At 42.6% G+C, this 20603-nt stretch overlaps 3 protein-coding genes across 4 annotated transcripts; all 3 read left to right on the top strand.

Annotated features, from left to right (window-relative positions):
• Positions 1 to 3: 3 nt before the first annotated feature.
• LOC124121294 (3-[(3aS,4S,7aS)-7a-methyl-1,5-dioxo-octahydro-1H-inden-4-yl]propanoyl:CoA ligase-like) lies at positions 4 to 7518 on the top strand. Its single transcript, XM_046484274.2, has 2 exons — positions 4 to 1535; positions 5636 to 7518. The coding sequence occupies exon 2, from the start codon at positions 5650 to 5652 to the stop codon at positions 7300 to 7302; it is 1653 nt and encodes a 550-aa protein (XP_046340230.2). The 5' UTR covers positions 4 to 1535; positions 5636 to 5649; the 3' UTR covers positions 7303 to 7518.
• Positions 7519 to 10952: 3434 nt separating this feature from the next.
• Positions 10953 to 18537, top strand: LOC124121295 (phospholipase A and acyltransferase 3-like). 2 transcript variants are annotated; one of them, XM_048389637.1, is made up of 6 exons: positions 10959 to 11295; positions 12117 to 12243; positions 12328 to 12472; positions 13612 to 13756; positions 14685 to 14814; positions 15683 to 18537. In XM_048389637.1, exons 2-6 carry the CDS (start codon positions 12127 to 12129, stop codon positions 15773 to 15775), a joined length of 630 nt encoding a protein of 209 aa, XP_048245594.1. In that variant the 5' UTR covers positions 10959 to 11295; positions 12117 to 12126; the 3' UTR covers positions 15776 to 18537. The 2 variants fall into 2 exon arrangements, with proteins under 2 accessions (XP_046340231.2, XP_048245594.1); XM_046484275.2 differs by having other exon boundaries at positions 10953 to 11295; positions 12117 to 12472.
• Positions 15814 to 20045, top strand: LOC125376866 (calphotin-like). The gene is made up of 8 exons (XM_048389233.1): positions 15814 to 15817; positions 16372 to 16476; positions 16798 to 16869; positions 17159 to 17296; positions 17413 to 17526; positions 18145 to 18249; positions 18341 to 18445; positions 19915 to 20045. The coding sequence occupies exons 1-8, from the start codon at positions 15814 to 15816 to the stop codon at positions 20043 to 20045; spliced, it is 774 nt and encodes a 257-aa protein (XP_048245190.1).
• Positions 20046 to 20603: the final 558 nt, after the last annotated feature.

Raw genomic sequence — 20603 nt, 5'->3', positions numbered from 1 at the left:
TGTATTTCGCCTAGCTTCGTTAGGTTGTTTCGTTAGTTCTGATAATCAATTCCTAAATGTGGGCAGACGTTCTTCCGTCATATTGATTGCAACAGGAGGGACCACATTTATTAATCGCGAAATTCTACTTAAATATTGAAAATCATTTTCTCAAATGCGGGCCCACATTGTTCCCGTCATATATGGTGATCGAAACAAGTGGGCCCACATTTGTTTATCGCTTAGTGGGTTGACGTTCTTCCGTCATAGTGATTGCAACAGGAGGGACCACATTCCAAAATCGCTAAGCTTCATTAGCTTGGCTTACTTAAAACCATTTTCTAAAATGTGGGCCCACAATGTTCCCGTCTTATAGTGATCGAAACAGGTGGGCCCTCAAATGTAAATCGCTGGGTTTCATTGGGTTGACAGAAGTCATTTAGGCTAGTGGGCTCACATTTGCCATTACTTTGCATGGGTATGTGACATTATATATTATTTATATTTTCTAATATTGATGGGAAATATCTTTATAAATCATTTCGTGTGACGTTAATTCCACGAAAGGCACAAACATCTTTGAAGTTTGAATAACGTCATCATAGCTGACCACACTAGTTTTACAAAAATAGTTACAAAGCAAGAAACTTAAATCTACTTCAAATTAAATTTACAGAGGCAATACCACCCATTCTACCTTTTCCAGTATAACACATCAATCTGATCATAAGTGTTGGTGGCGATATAAGCCTGAAAATATGTCTACGCTTGAATTGACCTCGGACATGATACAAGCCTCAAACTTGTTCCATAAAAGGAATAACTCATGAATATTAATGACCCCACCACCTAGTTTGGCGATGTTCGTAGAAGTGAGTTCTGCTGTATTGCCATCGCATTTGTACATTTTAATCCAATTATAAGTCATAATAATTATTTTAAATAGACAAAATAGCAGTTCGTAATGCGGGTTTGTTTACGTAGTACATATTCTCAACAACAAGTGCGTTCAGTTTCGAATGTGGACCCACCTCGAACTTTCGATTAGGCAAACGGAGTTAGCTCCCTTCTCGAACCACCGATAATGCGGTTTCGCCGATATTTCTTTATCCTTTCGAAGCCTAGTTCGTTTTTGAATACACATTTTCGGCAACCAGTCCTCAAACTTTCAAGAGTGAAATTCTTGCCTTATTTCTCCCTAGGAATTTTATTCCATTTCCCGACAAGTATGACTTTTGAAAGAAACTATTTCACCAATGATATTGGTGTTATTGCACTGCATATGTTTCTTGATACTTTTCCATATTTTTCATAAATAATCCTTAACAAAGGAACTCTTTATATTGGCAAGTCTCCAGGCACGGTATAGCTCATTTATCACAACACTATTCAAACCCAGCAGCCCTTAGCAAGTTCAGTCATGCGCATACCATTGTGTCCAACGAACATACGAGAAGTGGTTCATGTGAGACGAGAGCTGTGAGGTATGTACCCCCTTGGCACACTTGCTTGAAACAAACAAAGGACGTCACAGCTCTCTCTTCTCTCGTTTAAAGGTAAGAAATGTTTAAATATTAGTGTTTTTTACGTCTAAAGTAGAATTGTTTTCGGTTCAGTTTGAATCAGTACTCCCGTGTAACGATATTTAGGCAATAACACCTTATGGTGTGTTAAGTGTGTTGTCGTTGGTTCCTCCAGTTATATCTTTGAAATGTGAAATCAATATTCCTTTTCTATGTTTCGACAACTATATTCTTTGTTCATCAATATATGTTCAAATGCATATACAGCCTGTATGCTAATTTAATTACCGTAGTCATTTAAAGACAGTCAGCAAAGTACATTCAAACGTGCATCGATTAAGTATACAATTACGGTACTCTCTCAATTATCTGTTATTATCTAGCTCTCTCAATATATAGTAAAGCAACGTCTAATCGTAATACATTACAGTAGTCACCAAAATCATCGCTACTGAACTTACTATGTCTCGGTAAAACTGAGCTATACCTTCTACCGTGTACCTTCTTCCCAATACGTGGTTATTTTCTTTACCGTACTCTCCGAAATTAGTACGTCGGTAAATTTATTACAAAAAAACAACAGGTATGAATGTTTACCGTCTTTACCGTAGTAAATGTTATGTTTTCACCCAACCCTGCCATTCGTCACAACTCGCCCATTTCCGTAACCTGCAAGTAGACTCGTCCCCCTATCGATGAATGTTATGTGCGAAAATACGACAAACCAATCAGAATGCGCGTATGATTTCAAGTTCTTCGTCAAAGAATCCCTCAGAAATAATTTGTTATTTTATATATGTCTTGCATCTTAAAATATACCCAAGACACAGTTATATGTGTTCAATCATACTGTATAATTCCGCATTTCCCGCTGTGCTGTAGCTCTATACCGAACCGCCGCTTTTTACAGTTGTTATCCATAAAATTGTGTCTACCTTGTCACCCAACCACTCTGCGCAGTTTACCGTATATGCTCTAGGTATGTATTCCCATTATTCAAATTAATATGAACAAGTCATACATATTTACCGTAGTTAACAAAATAGGCGCTCGATGAGTGAGTATGGTTTTACGCCGCTTTTAGCAATACTCCAGCAATATCACGGCGGGGGACACCAGAAATGGGCTTCACACATTGTACCCATGTCGGGAATCGAACCCGGGTCTTCGGCGTGACGAGCTAAAGCTTTAACCGCTAGGCTACCCGACCGCCCCGATACCACATATAGAGTTGTCTCCTTATAGTTACTCAATTTATCTGTAAACTGTTGTCATTATCGTAATTACTTTAGTAAAGGTTGCATTAATTGTATAGTAACTCTGTGTTCATTTACCGTACATACTCCAATATAACAAACATAGTATTTATTCCCAGGCTTAGATTGAAACTGTATTAGGATATTACTATCATCATTATTATCATTGTGATATTATTTTAATTAACCGTACAAACGCCAATTCCCCATACCTAGTATTTATTCCCAGGCTTAAATTGGAAGTGTATTAGGATATTATCATAATTATTATTATCATCGCATGTAATTATTTGATACGAATTAATGTATTTTGAATGATATGACCACACACTTGCTAGAATATACCCAAAGAATTCACAGCTCTCTCTCCTCTCGTTTCAAGGCTTGCTCCCAATAGGTACTTCCCCATATCGAGGCCTGACAGTACTTTGGTCACTTATAGTTTACAAGGGCGTACGTTTCGGCCCTCGCATGGTAGTTCAGGGTGATGACGGAAGACAAAACTCAGGGGTGAAGTTTAGACGACAGCAGCCATGTTTATTGCTATTTCAAGCCTACTTTGCTGTGCTAAAATATGAGAAGACTTTCACACATGTGATTAGTCCAATCAGAACACGTTTGACATAATCAACATCCGGGTTCCGAAAACGTCGCTGTTATGGCTACAGCCCTCACCTATCGAAATTTGGGCTGAAGATATTTCAAATATTAAGCGAAGGCAAATAGTTCCGAAGTGGTTCAAAGTTTTCAATTAACAAGTACTTTTTTATATTAAAATTTGAGGGTAAACGTCATTGCTTTTTATCTGCAAAGACTGAACGCGTATCTCAGTGACTGAGATGCAATGCTATTTTTAGTCAACCTCTGCTGAGCGTTTCATGTTACCGCGATGTGCAATCATTATGTTACTTAATACAGTAAACTACGGTTATAACGAACACGCTTATAACGAACTGACGGATATAACGAACTTACTTTTAGGTCCCGACTATATGATGTAGTTATGCTGTATATATGCTTATAACGAACTACGGTTATAACGAACTAAAATTAGTGGTCCCTTTGAATTCGTTATAACCGTACTTTACTGTACTGTGTTGTCTGCACGCCTCTACTATTAAAGGGGCGACATGCGGCTGTAGCATGTAACTTTCCTGTGATCATTTTGTGTGGCTGTCAGGGATGAAAGCTCAAATGTTTTCATTATCGGATCGACCAGGTAGTCATTGTGTAGCTATGTGGCGTTTTTATTACAAAGGACATAATTCGAGATCTACACAGGGTGGCGCCACGATCGAGCCAAGAAGGGTACAAAAGCCTAACGGTATCACTTTGGAAGCAAAACTTGATTTTTTTAAATCGAAATTTCTTTTCTTTTCAATTATTGCTTTATTTTTGTTTCAAAACTCAAAAATTTTAATTTTTTCCCGTTGCTTCGATTATTTTCTCGTAATGTCAATTTTTTTTTTTTCATAATATAATAGTTCGATCTTTTAAAATAAACTTGTAATAACGAAGTAACGAGGGAACAAACCGAAGAAATAAGAAAAAAAATCAAAATTTCGAGTATTTGAAATATATTTGAAGTAACAAGAAAATCATCGAAATAACGAGAAAATAATGGAAGTAACGGGAAAATCTTGAAGTAATGAGAAAAAACTAAAATAAGAAGAATAAACTTGAAGTAACGAGAAAATAATTGAAATGACAAAAACTTTTACAAGTAATTTAAATTACGAGAAATATATATTTCTAATATGATATTCAGGGTAGGAAGGCCCAGCTTATAAACTCTGTGTCTACAATAACGAGTAAGAAACATTTAAATCAATATATGGTGAAGAAAAGCCAAAGATTAATTTGTATTAAACTCGTTTAAACGTCATTCGCAAAACACAATTATACGTGTAGGTAGACCTTATATAGATCCCCATTTTACAAGTTATATAGGCATTAATTATGCACCAGTTTAGGGCATATTGAGAAGGCGAAGCGCAATTTGTGCATATCATGTGCATATGTATGTTACTGAAGTTAAGTCACGTGAACGAATTAAGATAGGACTTAGAAACAAGTCCTAATATTTCTGGTCCGGTGGGGTAGCCTAGTGGTTAAAGCGTTCGCTCGTTACGCCGAAGACCCGGGTTCGATTCCCGATATGTTAAAAGCCCATTTCTGGTGTCCCCCGCCGTGATGTTGCTGGACTATTGCTTAGGCGACGTAAAACGATACTCACTCACTTTAATATTTAAATTATTAAACGGATTAATCATTCTTCAAAGTAACATTGTTTTAATTCCACATGGGCATAGTTACAGTAATGGATATTTACAACCTGTTACAATTGTTAATGTGACAGAAATCTAAAGGAACTCACGAGATGACTTTCAGTTATTGTACTTACTCCAAGTACAGCTGCCTACACACATCACAGGTCAGTGAGTGAGTGAGTGAGTGAGTGAGTGAGTTGGATTTAACGCCGCTTTTAACAGTTTTCCAGTTATATCGCGGCGTGTCAGCTTAATGTGGGAGGAAAGCCCGAAGTGATGCAGGTCTAAGACATTTACCACTTCGGTGAAATCCACGAGCACGCGTATGGTGCTGACAAACCTAGAAACATAATCGGGGCGAACCGGGATTCAAACCCACAATCATAGGTTTCTGGCGTGCCCAAGGGACGCAACTCTACACAGCGAATCGCGGCGCCTTAGACGACTGGGCCCCCCAGGCCCCCCACAGCTCAGTGATACGTGTATCTATGTCCATCCCACTAGCGAATTCTTTCTGAATGGAGTGTTGCATGTTTAATGTGTTTACATATATTAATATCCCACGCATTTTTACACCAGTCATGAAATGTACCATGGTGTCTTGCAGGAGATACATCTAAAATGGAAGAAGCATGCAAAGACCAGACTATTGCTGACAGAATCAAGCTTTGGGGAGAAACAGATCCACACACACCTGCCTTTATTTTCTGGAGTCCTAACGGTAGATGTGTCCTGTCTCGGGGCGATGTCCTGGATCTGTCGAGAAGATTTTCCGCCAGGCTGACTCAGAAAGGTGTCCAGCCGGGCGATGTGGTGTGCGTGTCTCTTCCGAACAGTCCAGAGAGAGTTGTGGTGGACTTTGGCGTGCAGCTGACGGGTGCTGTGTCCATGAACGGACAGATTCTACGTTCAGATGGGCAAGATATCCTTGAATCAATGCGCAAAGCAAAATGCAAAGTCTTAGTTATTGATCCAGATGAAGGGAATGATGCATGGAACATATGCAGGAAACATGTGTCCATTGTATCTGAAGACCAACACATGCCTATCGCCACGAGTGTGGAGGTCCCAACACTGGCTAACATTGCATTTTGTAAAACCAGAAAACCAGAGTCGTTATTCCTGAAAACTCTCCCTTCAATAGAAACTAGCATCATGAACATCCCGAAGCACAAGCCAACTGATGTTGCCTACATATTTGCAACTTCCGGCACCTCAGGGTACAGTAAACTTGTTCAGCATACTCACAGGTCTCTGATGGTGATGTGCTTCAGACTGACTGAAGATACAGGAATGAAAGACAAGCATAGTAAAAGCTTCAGTAGTGGTCCTCTTGGGTGGATTGGGGGCTTCCCAGTATATTACCTTTATTCCGGGTGCCCCCAGGTATTGATAGATGATACAGCCGAGGCTGTGTCCGATAGACTCCAATTTATTTGGGATGTAGCCTGCAAAGAAGACATCCAAGTTTGTACCCTCGCCCCTTTTCAGTTTATGGGCATTCTTGGACGCAGGGACATCTGGGAGTCCTCAGGAAAGAAACTTCCTATGATTGTAACGGGAGGACAGCCTCTTCACAGAGAGTATCTGGATACCATTGGACAGCTTACAGAATCCATATTTTGCCTGTATGCCTCAACAGAGGTTGGGTATGTTGCTGGCATCGGTTTCAGGGAATCCAATCTGAGCCTTTTCAAGGAAAACATGGCAGGGGTTCTTGCTTCAGGTGTGGAGGCCAAAATAGTTGATTCAAATATGGCCAGTGTGGCAGAGAACACTCGTGGAGAAATTCTCATACGTTCAGAGACAATAACTGCAGGATATGTTGATGTTCCTGATAAACATCCAGCCTTTCTGTCAGACGGATGGTTCAGAACAGATGATATTGGGTTCATTGACGGCAAAGGTTGTCTGATTGTGGAAGGAAGAAGTTCGGATGCCATCATGCACGGTCAGTACATCCTCTACCCCACATGGCTGGAAGAAAAGCTTGCCAGATGTCCTGGTATTAAGCAGAACTATATTGTTCCGGTGCCAGACAAGGTCATGCACCACGAGATTTGTGCCTGTGTCCAACTGGAGGAGGGAGCTCGCCTTACAGGGGAGGATGTCATAACCTTTGTTAGAGGTGACGTGGCTGAGACCGTGAGGTCGGATATGAATGTTGTTCCAAAGTATGTGTTATTCTTTGATTCGTTTCCTGTCACAAAGACATTGAAGTTGGATCGAAAAGAACTCACCAGGTTTGCCCAAAAGAGGCTGCAGCTGGAGTAGACATCAATAAGGCGTATATTCTATCAGGAGAACACAAGTTTAAGCGTTACATCAAATAATTGTTTGCGTTTGGTGAACAGGGCTCCCTAATGTTAAGGGGGCACGGGTGGCCCAGTCGTCTAGGGCGCCACGATTCGCTGTGCAGAGTTGCGTCCCTTGGGCACGCCAGAAACCTATGATTGTGGGTTCGAATCCCCGTTCGCCGCAATTATGTTTCTAGGTTTGTCAACACCATACCCGTGCTCGTGGGTTTCACCGAAGTGGTTAACGTCTGATACCTGCATCACTTCGGGCTTTCCTCCCACATTAGGCTGACACTACGTGATGTAACTGGAATACTGTTAAAAGCGGCGTTAAACCCAACTCACTCACTCACCCTAATGTTAAACATGACATTTCGATTTTCCTGGCAAGTTTTACATAAATATTAGTGTATGCTTTATTCATCCTATATTTGCAGTGGTTTAGGCAAAGGTGAGACGAGAAGTTTGTTAAATATATTATGTAATGAATCACGAAGGAAATGGGTTGACATGTCACACAACTCACGAATCCAAAATAAAGGGAGGCAACACCCTCCGTGTGTATAGATACATTGTGTTCAGCCAAAGCATCATGTATCAGATGTTTTAACTACATGATACAATCAACAAGAAAACATTGATGCAAAGCATCAAAGTTCCCCGCCATATGTGATGCCTCACAAACGCATAATTATGATGTTACTGAAAGGCATGAAGGAGCATAATTATATTAACCACAAATAACACAACGCTGTTGTGGAAGAAATATTATTTATTTTGAGTATGGGGCAATACAGTTGATACATTTGCATAGGGAAGGTCTATTTAAAAATAGTTTCTTGTTTAAAGCCGCACTCAGCAGTATTTCAGCCATATGACGGCGGTCTGTAAATAATCCAGTCTGGACCAGATCATCCAGTGATTGACACCAAGAGCATCGAACTACGCAATTGGAATACGATTTTTTGCATCGACCAAATCGTCGAGCCTGACTAACCAATCCTCTTCGTCGCCTCTTACGGCAAGCATAGGTTGCTGAAGACCTATTCTAACCTGGGTCTTTATTTAAAAAGTAGATCGAAGGAAATGGAAGCAATGTCAGAAAATTAGTCCTTGAGGGAAAAAGGACATCGGATTACACATGAATGGTTTAATAATGTCAGCTAATGACCAGAAACGGTCAGATGCATCAATTAACTACATAAAGACGATTTTGAAGTATCTCTTATTGCTGGAAAAGAACAGCATCAACATTCCACGCACATGATTTGTAAGTTTTGTTTCCGTAAATGCGTGGCTTGAAATTTCAAATAAACCAACATGTCGACATACATGCTACAAAATTAACGTTTCCCGTATACTTCCCCGCCTTAAGGGCGGGGAAGAATAACTATTATCATACAATTGTAACACATGCATTACTTATGATGTGACAATCATAATTCAGTTGGTTTGGGTTTATAAGTATTATATACACACCCATGTTACAATCAATGTGTAAAATGACTGAAATTTTCACTTAGGCACTATTTTGCCGACTGAAAGGTATTAAGAAGTTCAAAAAGGGATGAAAAAACATAACACTAGAGTTATTATGCTAGGATTAGTAGCAAATTTGTTTATAAAATATACAGAGAATTTCATTTTCTTTTAATCCTATGATATTCAGTCACTGGGTGATGTAATAAAGGATAAAAATGTTTGGAATTAGTTATCATAATATAATATATGGAAAAATAATTGTAAAATGACTTAAATATTTTAAGTCATCCATCTTGTCATACAGTCTTGTGGATATTGTTTGTCACTCTGAATCGTTATACATCACAGATGAAGGGGTTTCACTGGTCTCTTTTCTCTTGCTCAGATGGGTAAATGAGTGGAAGGGAATTGGCAAGTCTACCATTATTGAATGATATCAGCTGGTTCCAGTTTGCCACAACAATTACTCCAGCAATGAATCTATTGCTGAATGATCCTTGCTGAAGCGCTGATGCTATTTGTCCAAGGGAAGACAACTGTATTATTTCTGATGTATACACCTGGAAATTAAGTTATCAATCGTGAAGAAAAAAACAGTTTGAATTGGAACATTATCATTTACTCTGAGGGGGCACGGGTGGCTCAGTCGTCTTAAGGCGCCGCGATTCGCTGTGCAGAGTTGCGTCCCTTGGGCACGCCAGAAACCTATGATTGTGGGTTCGAATCCAGGTTCGCTCCGATTAAGTTTCTAGGTTTGTCAGCACCATACCCGTGCTCGTGGGTTTCACCGAAGTGGTAAACGTCCGCGACCTACATCACTTCGGGCTTTCCTCCCAAATTAAGCTGACACGCCGTGATATAACTGGAATAATGTTAAAAGCGGCGTTAAACCCAACTCACTCACTCACTCATTTACTCTGAATTGTTGGTATTATGAAGAAAGACGTGATGTCACAGGCAATGTTTGGTGGGATGTGGGTTTAACAGGGAGTTTTCATGTTTCATAAATTATATTGCTATATATGTTAGGATGTAACTTCGTACATTTCTATTTTTGAGGAAGTCGTCACTCATGTATCGTATTATTCAGAGGAAAATATTCGCCAAAACATGCTCATTTTTCCTACTTTATGTTGATTTAATCAGGTGTTAATTAACAACTTGTATTGTCATGACCCGTGAAGATCCTGGGTAGAATAGGTCTTCAGTGCTGATTTAATTTCAGAGCTGGAAACTGGATGTGAATAAGCTGCTAGATCTGAGAAGGGGATGCGAGTGAAATTGGGGTGAATGGTTTATTAGATATATCCTTTGGAGCCAGTAAGAGGCAAGAAATAACTGCAAATGTTCTGTTCACATTATAAGTTTTCAGCTTTGCCATCTTTTAAGTTCCAACTTTGGATAGTCATTTTGGAAAATGTTATTTTTTGTTATTGTCTTCCATCCACCCGCTGCCTCTGAAGCTGAACATGGAGGTGAGGAAAACCATGAAATGATATGGATGTCCTCACAGACATGCACGTGCAGGTGCCATATCGGCAGTAAAACTGGGAGAAGCATGTTGTGTACTGGGGCTGCAACGGTTCACCAATACTTCGATTCGGTTCGATTATTTCCATTCGATTCGATTATTTTCGATTCGATTCATTAGTCTAATAATATGCAATAAATAAGTAACAAAACGTGTTTTTACTTTATTTTTTTATTGAACAGTGCAACTCTGTGCAGCAACAGGACAAACTCATCACCTCAGACTGTGAGGTCAATCAGGTCATCAGGGATGATCATGTTTTTGGATAAAAACACAAGCATGTCCACATTGTCACTACTGAGGTTAGCCCTCTGAGCAATCACAACATCCCCGGCTGTTGAAAAGACCCTCTCACTAGCCACACTTGAGCCCAAACCTTAGTTTTAAGATGACTTGGGATTGGTGACAGCACGTCGTCTGCCATGCTTTCAAAGGGAGGTCACTCTAATCTAATTATAACATTGTGTTGACGTAATATTAACAAAATCAGTATTTCACGCCTCTGCGGGGGTAAGTTTCAAAGGCAGCATTCATCACAAACTGATGCGTGGATGGATGCTCATGATGTCAATCAACGAATTCTCGTCCAGACTGGATTAATTTATTTACAGACCGCCGTCATATAGCTGGAATATTGCTGAGTGCGGCGTTAAACAACACAAGAACACAAACTGAATGTAAACACCATGAATAGGTCGGACATCAATACAGAGAATGTGCACTCGGAACTACTCGGGTGAGTCCGTGGTGAATGAGTCTATTGATCTATATTGGCGTCTCCACGCGGTATTGATTCGTGTGAATAGACGAACAACTGGTATCGCCGCGCTGTTGTACATAGTGTTGCTGTGCTTTCGTTACGCTACACTATAACAGAAGGGAGCTTGTGCTGTTAGCCACGGCTGTACGACAGTGTGCCTAGGTTTTCTGACGTTTATCAGGTGAGAGGTCTACAAGGTACGTATCACTAGATTGGGTGTATCTGTTTCCTAACTACTCCTATTGGGCCAGGGAGACGCTGTTGAGGGCAAGTGATCCTTTAACCGGTTTAAGATACAGACAGTACGTAGTCCAGTTAGTTTCGTATCTTTGTGTGGCCAGCTTTATGGGACAATAGGGACACTTTATAAGTAACAGCTTCTGGTGTATTGCATATAACGACGTTTCGATGTGAGGTGAGGTGAGGACGCTCTACCACTAGACCACGGAGGCGGTCGACCTTTCGATGTAGGTTCATACACCGTTATGTAGATTGACTACGATCAAGTGATAAGAGGTACATTTACATGATATATTGTGATAAGCAGCAGATTAATATTAACAACCGGTAATAGATGACAAGGATGAAACCAGATTTAAATATGAAAAGAAAAAATGAAATGTTGTTTTTTACTATCAAGCTGGAGTGACGACAACCACGTGACGAGAGGTACAGATGGTACAGTCAATATGTTTATTGACTCAAAAATTCAGTCAATATGTATCTCGAATGATTCACTTAGGCAATGTACATATTGACTGAAATTTTCAGTCAAAAATGCTCATAAATTTTCAGACTGAAATTTTCAGTCAAAATACAGATTGCCTGTAAAATGAGAGCAGATTGATTGAAATGGAATAGACTCCCTAATTTAATCTCCTCATTTAATTTGGATCTATTTTGATCTTACGAAGATGTGTTTCAGTTCTGTAACAGCACTACCGATGGCATCTTATGACAAGCGAAGGTAGGGTAATTTAAGCGAATTCATTATAAGACTTTGTGCTATCTGATTCACGTTTAAAGATATGTTTACACGCAAACGGAAGACGACAACCAAAGCTCAAGGCACGAAGAAGCACAACGGAGAGACGTTGACTGACGCTAAAGGCACGAAGACGCACAACGAAGAGACGTTGTCTCAGGCTAAAGGCACGAAGACGCACAACGAAGAGACGTTGTCTCAGGCTAAAGGCACGAAGACGCACAACGAAGAGACGTTGTCTCAGGCTAAAGGCACAGTAACGCCCGAGGAGGCGTTGGCTCGCACTGCAAGGATAAAGCAACACAATGAGGAGACGTTGGCCCAAGCTACCCCGGGAGACATGCTGAAGTTTGACCGAGGAATCTACTGTCACTGGGCGCTATGCATAGGTAGGGAGCTACACTGTTTCGTCATAACTAAATGTCGTGATGCATCGAGTGAATATATAAGACGCTCTGTGTGATTGTTTACATGTGCATAAACACAACGGGGACATATTCCAGTTTATAATGGATCCCCTATACGTTTCATACAAGGCAACTATATTGAAATATTGGGATAGTGTTCATCTTCCCGAGGCAAGGGAGTTAACTGACTATAAAAGTCCAGTTTCCACCCTTGCCGAACTAGGCTGGGATTATGGAGTTACAATTTGGCTGGACTAACGAGTCTATGCATAGTCCAATCAAAATCGCGCACCGAAATCGAAATCCGGTTCGTAAAGTGTCATGCAGATTTCGGTCGACTGCAGGATTTGCAAAGCATATGCCCCGCTAACTCGTCAACAGATATTTTCTAAATCTGTTCATGCTTTTAATCAAGGTGCTCACGTGATTTGATGCACTTCGCGATGTAAGACTCGTTTTATCACAATATAGATCTTGATTATCAATCAGATCGTCTTGACTTGGCGCCACCGTTTTGTTTGAAGCAAATGCAAGTGATACGAGAGGATAAATCTGATTGGTCAATAGGAGAGGCATAGAAAGGACATAACTCGTAATAGCCACTGGTGGCGCTACGATCGAGCCCAGGAATTCAAGCCTAGTTCAGCAAGGGTGGAAACTGGACTTTTAAGGTCAGTTAACTCTCTTGCCTCGGGAAGATGGATTGTGTTGGGCTGGGAATTTGTATGAAGGCTTCTGTTTCACTTTTCAGGCCAGCCAACTTCAACCAAGCGAAGAACTCAGCAGGGTTGCTGATCGTCTCAACACACTGTACATAAACTCGATGCAGTGGTCGTTCAGATAGCCTGTCCTTTAAATACTGATTTTGGGCCGATTTGATGGCATTTCGCTTGGTTGACATTCATTTCTGTAACGTGTAGCAGTACAGAACCACAAACAAAATCAACATTGACATTGATATTATGTTCCACATCCTTGGCTCGTTTAAGAAAACTGTGGATTATGATTATGATCATGATCATTATGATGATGTCACTGGTCTGCCTTGATGTAGCTGGAATAGTGTTCACTGCGGCGACAATCATTCAGTGAAGACTTTCACGTTTGTTTTACCATTTAAGGTGAAGGTCGTGTGATTCACCTTGCGGGCAGGGACGGAGATATGAACGATAACGCCAATGACGTGAAGGTCAGAGAGGACAGTTTCTGGAAGGTTGCTGGAGGCGATGAAGTTGACGTCAGCAATGATAAAGACGACAGATGGGAGTGAGTTCCTGTAGCTTTCTATGATTACAGTTTGTGTGTATTTCAATCTGTCCCTTATCAAGTCATCCTGATATGTGTGAACTATGCAGGATGATCGACGATCATTCAAGGTTTATTATGATTATAAATGTTGGCTGTGCACAAACTATACCCGTATTCGTTGGTTTCACGTCTAATGTGGTAAACGTTTAATACCTGCATCATGCCCGACCTTCTCCCTGCATCAAGCTGACACGCCGTGATATAACTGAAATATTGTTTAAAGTGACGTTACTAGCCAAACTACTTACTAGTAATGCATTTAACAACAATAAACAATACTCACATATATGTCTTCAGCAAATACAAAAACAAAACTACAATTTCTTCATGCCCTTTCTCCCGCTAACTGTTTAACTTTAACACTATTCACACAGGACTCCTTTCTCCTACTTTGTTCATCCATCTTTCATTCATTTTCTATTATTTCTTCCGTTATCCTCATTGACCCATTTCCAGCCTTCTCCTCCCCTTGCCTTTTCTTTCAGTTACCTCACGTACTCTGTAACGCTGTTTCAGTTGCCTCACTTACTCAAACGCTGCTATCAATACGTTTAAGTGAACTGTAGTTAATCTGTTATCTCGCGTACACTCAAACGCTCCTGTCAATACGTTAAAGTGAACTGTACGTTAATCTGTTACCCAACACTCAAACTCAGCTATCAATACGTCTTAGTGAACTGTACGTTACTCTGTTACCTCACGTACACTCAAACGCTGCTATCAATACGTGTAAGTGAACTGTACGTTAATCTGTTACCTCACGTACACTCAAACGCTGCTATCAATACGTCTAAGTGAACTGTACGTTAATCTGTTACCTCACGTACACTCAAACGCTCCTATCAATACGTCTAAGTGAACTGTACGTTTATCTCCCCTTTGACAGTCCGTATCCTCCAGACGAAATCGTTGAAAGGGCGAAATCTCGACTGGACCGGGTTGGCTACAATCTGGTCCTGTTCAACTGTGAACACTTCACCTCCTGGTGCCGGTACGGGAAGAGCCAGAGCGATCAGGTAATGGCGATAGTAATACGTTATACATACATGGGCTGGGACGTAAACTTAACCTTAATTATATAATTGAAGTCCTCATACATAAATCAAATCTCTCGTATATACATGTGTTGTTTCTGCAGATCACAATTAACTGCAAACAATCCAGAGTAACAATTGTCTACCTTCATGCTATTGCCATTCTGACGTCATCAGTTTACCCAGGTGTGTGTACAGCATAAAAAACAACAACATTAATCAATGTTGCGAATCAAATCACTCTGAAGTGCTAAGATTTGATGGTGTTAGAAAATCTCCCCAACTAATGCTGTCTGTTGGAGGCAGCTTATAATCGGTGACTTGGAAGAATGCGTTTATTCGTACCCACTCAACATCAATCACTGGTTTGTCTGGTTCCATCCCAGAGTGCATGCTAATATGGCTGTAATATTGCTGACTGCGACGTTATCAAGCTAATTTCAATCTTTATTGGCTTTACCCCTTAAAGAAAGGTTTGTTATGAGAATCACGCATCCCTCACATCTGTGTCATCACTCGCTATGTTACCTTCGTGATGAGGGGGCACGGGTGGCCCAGTCGTCTAAGGCGCCGCGATTCGCTGTGCAGAGTTGCGTCCCTTGGACACGCCAGAAACCTATGATTGTGGGTTCTAATCCAGGTTCGCCCCGATTATGTTTCTAGGTTTGTCAGCACCATACCCGTGCTTGTGGGTTTCACCGAAGTGGTAAACGTCCGAGACCTGCATCACTTCGGGCTTTCCTCCCACATTAAGCTGACACGCCGTGATATAACTGGAATACAGTTAAAAGCGGCGTTAAACCCAACTCACACACACGCACCTTCGTGATGATGTCTTGTCTCGGCACAGGTGGACCAAGTGGCTGCTGCTGGAGCACGGGTATTCGGAGGAGGAGTGTTGCAGATATATGACATCTTTAAAGGTCTTGTGAACTCGAGCTAGCGCTGAAGCTGTGGCTGTGACGGAGGCTGATATTTCACATGTGTATGTTTCTATGACAAGGCTTTCAGGATGGATCTGTGACTAGCTGTATTTGCTATTTTGACACCTGAAGCAGAGGCTCTATTTGTGGTTGTAGCTGACAGTGATTACAACGTTGTAGCTCCTGTAGCTGACAGTGATTACAAGGTTGTAGCTCCTGTAGCTGGCAGTGATTACAAGGTTGAAGCTCCTGTAGCTGACAGTGATTACAAGGTTGTAGCTCCTGTAGCTGGCAGTGATTACAAGGTTGTAGCTCCTGTAGCTGACAGTGATTACAAGGTTGTAGCTCCTGTAGCTGACAGTGATTACAAGGTTGTAGCTCCTGTAGCTGGCAGTGATTACAAGGTTGTAGCTCCTGTAGCTGACAGTGATTACAAGGTTGTAGCTCCTGTAGCTGACAGTGATTACAAGGTTGTAGCTCCTGTAGCTGGCAGTGATTACAAGGTTGTAGATCCTGTAGCTGACAGTCATTACAAGGCTGTACTCTTGTAGCTGGCAGTGATTACAAGGTTGTAGCTCCTGTAGCTGACAGTGATTACAAGGCTGTACTCCTGTAGCTGGCAGTGATTACAAGGTTGTAGCTCCTGTAGCTGGCAGTGATTACAAGGCTGTAGCTCCTGTAGCTGAGAGTGATTACAAGGTTGCAGCTCCTGTAGCTGGCAGTGATTACAAGGTTGTACTCCTGTAGCTGGCAGTGATTACAATGTTGTAGCTCCTGTAGCTGGCAGTGATTACAAGGTTGTACTCCTGTAGCTGGCAGTGACTACAATGCTGTAGCTCTTGTAGCTGGCAGTGATTACAATGCTGTAGCTCCTGTAGCTGGCAGTGATTACAAGGTTGTAGCTCCTGTAGCTGGCAGTGATTACAAGGTTGTAGCTCCTGTAGCTGGCAGTGATTACAAGGTTGTAGCTCCTGTAGCTGGCAGTGATTACAAGGTTGTAGCTCCTGTAGCTGGCAGTGATTACAAGGTTGTACTCCTGTAGCTGGCAGTGACTACAATGCTGTAGCTCTTGTAGCTGGCAGTGATTACAATGCTGTAGCTCCTGTAGCTGGCAGTGACTACAAGGTTGTAGCTCCTGTAGCTGGCAGTGATTACAATGCTGTAGCTCCTGTAGCTGGCAGTGACTACAAGGTTGTAGCTCCTGTAGCTGACAGTGATTACAAGGTTGTACTCCTGTAGCTGGCAGTGACTACAAGGTTGTAGCTCCTGTAGCTGGCAGTGATTACAAGGCTGAAGCTCCTGTAGCTGACAGTGATTACAAGGTTGTAGCTCCTGTAGCTGACAGTGACTACAAGGCTGTAGCTCCTGTAGCTGACAGTGATTACAAGGTTGTACTCCTGTAGCTGGCAGTGACTACAAGGCTGTAGCTCTTGTAGCTGGCAGTGATTACAATGCTGTAGCTCCTGTAGCTGGCAGTGACTACAAGGTTGTAGCTCCCGTAGCTGGCAGTGATTACAATGCTGTAGCTCCTGTAGCTGGCAGTGACTACAAGGTTGTAGCTCCTGTAGCTGACAGTGATTACAAGGTTGTACTCCTGTAGCTGGCAGTGACTACAAGGTTGTAGCTCCTGTAGCTGGCAGTGATTACAATGCTGTAGCTCCTGTAGCTGGCAGTGACTACAAGGTTGTAGCTCCTCTAGCTGGCAGTGACTACAAGGCTGTAGCTCTTGTAGCTGGCAGTGATTACAATGCTGTAGCTCCTGTAGCTGGCAGTGACTACAAGGTTGTAGCTCCTGTAGCTGGCAGTGATTACAAGGCTGTAGCTCCTGTAGCTGACAGTGATTACAAGGTTGTAGCTCCTGTAGCTGACAGTGACTACAAGGTTGTACTCCTGTAGCTGGCAGTGATTACAAGGCTGTAGCTCCTGTAGCTGGCAGTGATTACAAGGTTGTAGCTCCTGTAGCTGGCAGTGACTACAAGGTTGTAGCTCCTGTAGCTGACAGTGATTACAAGGCTGTAGCTCCTGTAGCTGGCAGTGATTACAAGGCTGTAGCTCCTGTAGCTGGCAGTGACTACAAGGTTGTAGCTCCTGTAGCTGGCAGTGATTACAAGGCTGTAGCTCCTGTAGCTGGCAGTGACTACAAGGCTGTAGCTCCTGTAGCTGGCAGTGACTACAAGGTTGTAGCTCCTGTAGCTGGCAGTGATTACAAGGCTGTAGCTCCTGTAGCTGACAGTGATTACAAGGTTGTACTCCTGTAGCTGACAGTGATTACAAGGTTGTAGCTCCTGTAGCTGGCAGTGATTACAAGGTTGTAGCTCCTGTAGCTGGCAGTGATTACAAGGTTGTAGATCCTGTAGCTGACAGTCATTACAAGGCTGTACTCCTGTAGCTGGCAGTGATTACAAGGTTGTAGCTCCTGTAGCTGGCAGTGATTACAAGGCTGTAGCTCCTGTAGCTGAGAGTGATTACAAGGTTGCAGCTCCTGTAGCTGGCAGTGATTACAAGGTTGTACTCCTGTAGCTGGCAGTGATTACAATGTTGTAGCTCCTGTAGCTGGCAGTGATTACAAGGTTGTACTCCTGTAGCTGGCAGTGACTACAATGCTGTAGCTCTTGTAGCTGGCAGTGATTACAATGCTGTAGCTCCTGTAGCTGACAGTGATTACAAGGTTGTAGCTCCTGTAGCTGGCAGTGATTACAAGGTTGTAGCTCCTGTAGCTGGCAGTGATTACAAGGTTGTAGCTCCTGTAGCTGGCAGTGATTACAAGGCTGTAGCTCCTGTAGCTGGCAGTGATTACAAGGCTGTAGCTCCTGTAGCTGGCAGTGACTACAAGGTTGTAGCTCCTGTAGCTGGCAGTGATTACAAGGCTGTAGCTCCTGTAGCTGGCAGTGATTACAAGGCTGTAGCTCCTGTAGCTGGCAGTGACTACAAGGTTGTAGCTCCTGTAGCTGGCAGTGATTACAAGGCTGTAGCTCCTGTAGCTGGTAGTGACTACAAGGCTGTAGCTCCTGTAGCTGGCAGTGACTACAAGGTTGTAGCTCCTGTAGCTGGCAGTGATTACAAGGCTGTAGCTCCTGTAGCTGACAGTGATTACAAGGTTGTACTCCTGTAGCTGACAGTGATTACAAGGTTGTAGCTCCTGTAGCTGGCAGTGATTACAAGGTTGTAGCTCCTGTAGCTGGCAGTGATTACAAGGTTGTAGCTCCTGTAGCTGACAGTGACTACAAGGTTGTACTCCTGTAGCTGGCAGTGATTACAAGGTTGTAGCTCCTGTAGCTGGCAGTGACTACAAGGTTGTAGCTCCTGTAGCTGACAGTGATTAATAGGTTGTAGCTCCTGTAGCTGGCAGTGACTACAAGGTTGTACTCCTGTAGCTGACAGTGATTACAAGGTTGTACTCCTGTAGCTGGCAGTGATTACAATGCTGTAGCTCCTGTAGCTGGCAGTGATTACAAGGTTGTACTCCTGTAGCTGGCAGTGATTACAATGTTGTAGCTCCTGTAGCTGGCAGTGATTACAATGTTGTAGCTCCTGTAGCTGGCAGTGATTACAAGGTTGTACTCCTGTAGCTGGCAGTGATTACAATGCTGTAGCTCCTGTAGCTGGCAGTGATTACAAGGTTGTACTCCTGTAGCTGGCAGTGATTACAATGTTGTAGCTCCTGTAGCTGGCAGTGATTACAAGGTTGTAGCTCCTGTAGCTGGCAGTGATTACAAGGCTGTAGCTCCTGTAGCTGGCAGTGATTACAAGGCTGTAGCTCCTGTAGCTGGCAGTGACTACAAGGTTGTAGCTCCTGTAGCTGGCAGTGATTACAAGGCTGTAGCTCCTGTAGCTGGCAGTGACTACAAGGCTGTAGCTCCTGTAGCTGGCAGTGACTACAAGGTTGTAGCTCCTGTAGCTGGCAGTGATTACAAGGCTGTAGCTCCTGTAGCTGACAGTGATTACAAGGTTGTACTCCTGTAGCTGACAGTGATTACAAGGTTGTAGCTCCTGTAGCTGGCAGTGATTACAAGGTTGTAGCTCCTGTAGCTGGCAGTGATTACAAGGTTGTAGATCCTGTAGCTGACAGTCATTACAAGGCTGTACTCCTGTAGCTGGCAGTGATTACAAGGTTGTAGCTCCTGTAGCTGACAGTGATTACAAGGCTGTACTCCTGTAGCTGGCAGTGATTACAAGGTTGTAGCTCCTGTAGCTGGCAGTGATTACAAGGCTGTAGCTCCTGTAGCTGAGAGTGATTACAAGGTTGCAGCTCCTGTAGCTGGCAGTGATTACAAGGTTGTACTCCTGTAGCTGGCAGTGATTACAATGTTGTAGCTCCTGTAGCTGGCAGTGATTACAAGGTTGTACTCCTGTAGCTGGCAGTGACTACAATGCTGTAGCTCTTGTAGCTGGCAGTGATTACAATGCTGTAGCTCCTGTAGCTGGCAGTGATTACAAGGTTGTAGCTCCTGTAGCTGGCAGTGATTACAAGGTTGTAGCTCCTGTAGCTGGCAGTGATTACAAGGTTGTAGCTCCTGTAGCTGGCAGTGATTACAAGGCTGTAGCTCCTGTAGCTGGCAGTGATTACAAGGCTGTAGCTCCTGTAGCTGGCAGTGACTACAAGGTTGTAGCTCCTGTAGCTGGCAGTGATTACAAGGCTGTAGCTCCTGTAGCTGGCAGTGATTACAAGGCTGTAGCTCCTGTAGCTGGCAGTGACTACAAGGTTGTAGCTCCTGTAGCTGGCAGTGATTACAAGGCTGTAGCTCCTGTAGCTGGTAGTGACTACAAGGCTGTAGCTCCTGTAGCTGGCAGTGACTACAAGGTTGTAGCTCCTGTAGCTGGCAGTGATTACAAGGCTGTAGCTCCTGT

Source organism: Haliotis rufescens, unplaced genomic scaffold (genome assembly GCF_023055435.1).
Source record: "Haliotis rufescens isolate VD_foot unplaced genomic scaffold, xgHalRufe1.0.p SCAF_8, whole genome shotgun sequence".
Lineage (NCBI taxonomy): Eukaryota > Metazoa > Mollusca > Gastropoda > Lepetellida > Haliotidae > Haliotis > Haliotis rufescens.
The sequence above is the reverse complement of the archived record's forward strand: the minus strand, read 5'-3'. Positions and strand labels throughout refer to the sequence as shown.

Bases quoted from the DNA above. Each gene is read 5' to 3' on its own strand.
- LOC124121295 (XM_046484275.2), top strand. From the start codon at position 12,127: ATGTTTACACGCAAACGGAAGACGACAACCAAAGCTCAAGGCACGAAG. The intron at 13,757-14,684 runs GTGAGTTCCTGT...CCCCTTTGACAG, and splicing joins GATAAAGACGACAGATGGGA to TCCGTATCCTCCAGACGAAA. The intron at 14,815-15,682 runs GTAATGGCGATA...GTCTCGGCACAG, and splicing joins GGAAGAGCCAGAGCGATCAG to GTGGACCAAGTGGCTGCTGC.
- LOC125376866 (XM_048389233.1), top strand. The intron at 16,477-16,797 runs GTGATTACAAGG...GTACTCCTGTAG, and splicing joins TGCAGCTCCTGTAGCTGGCA to CTGGCAGTGACTACAATGCT. The intron at 17,297-17,412 runs GTGACTACAAGG...ACAATGCTGTAG, and splicing joins TGTAGCTCCTGTAGCTGGCA to CTCCTGTAGCTGGCAGTGAC.
- LOC124121294 (XM_046484274.2), top strand. From the start codon at position 5,650: ATGGAAGAAGCATGCAAAGACCAGACTATTGCTGACAGAATCAAGCTT.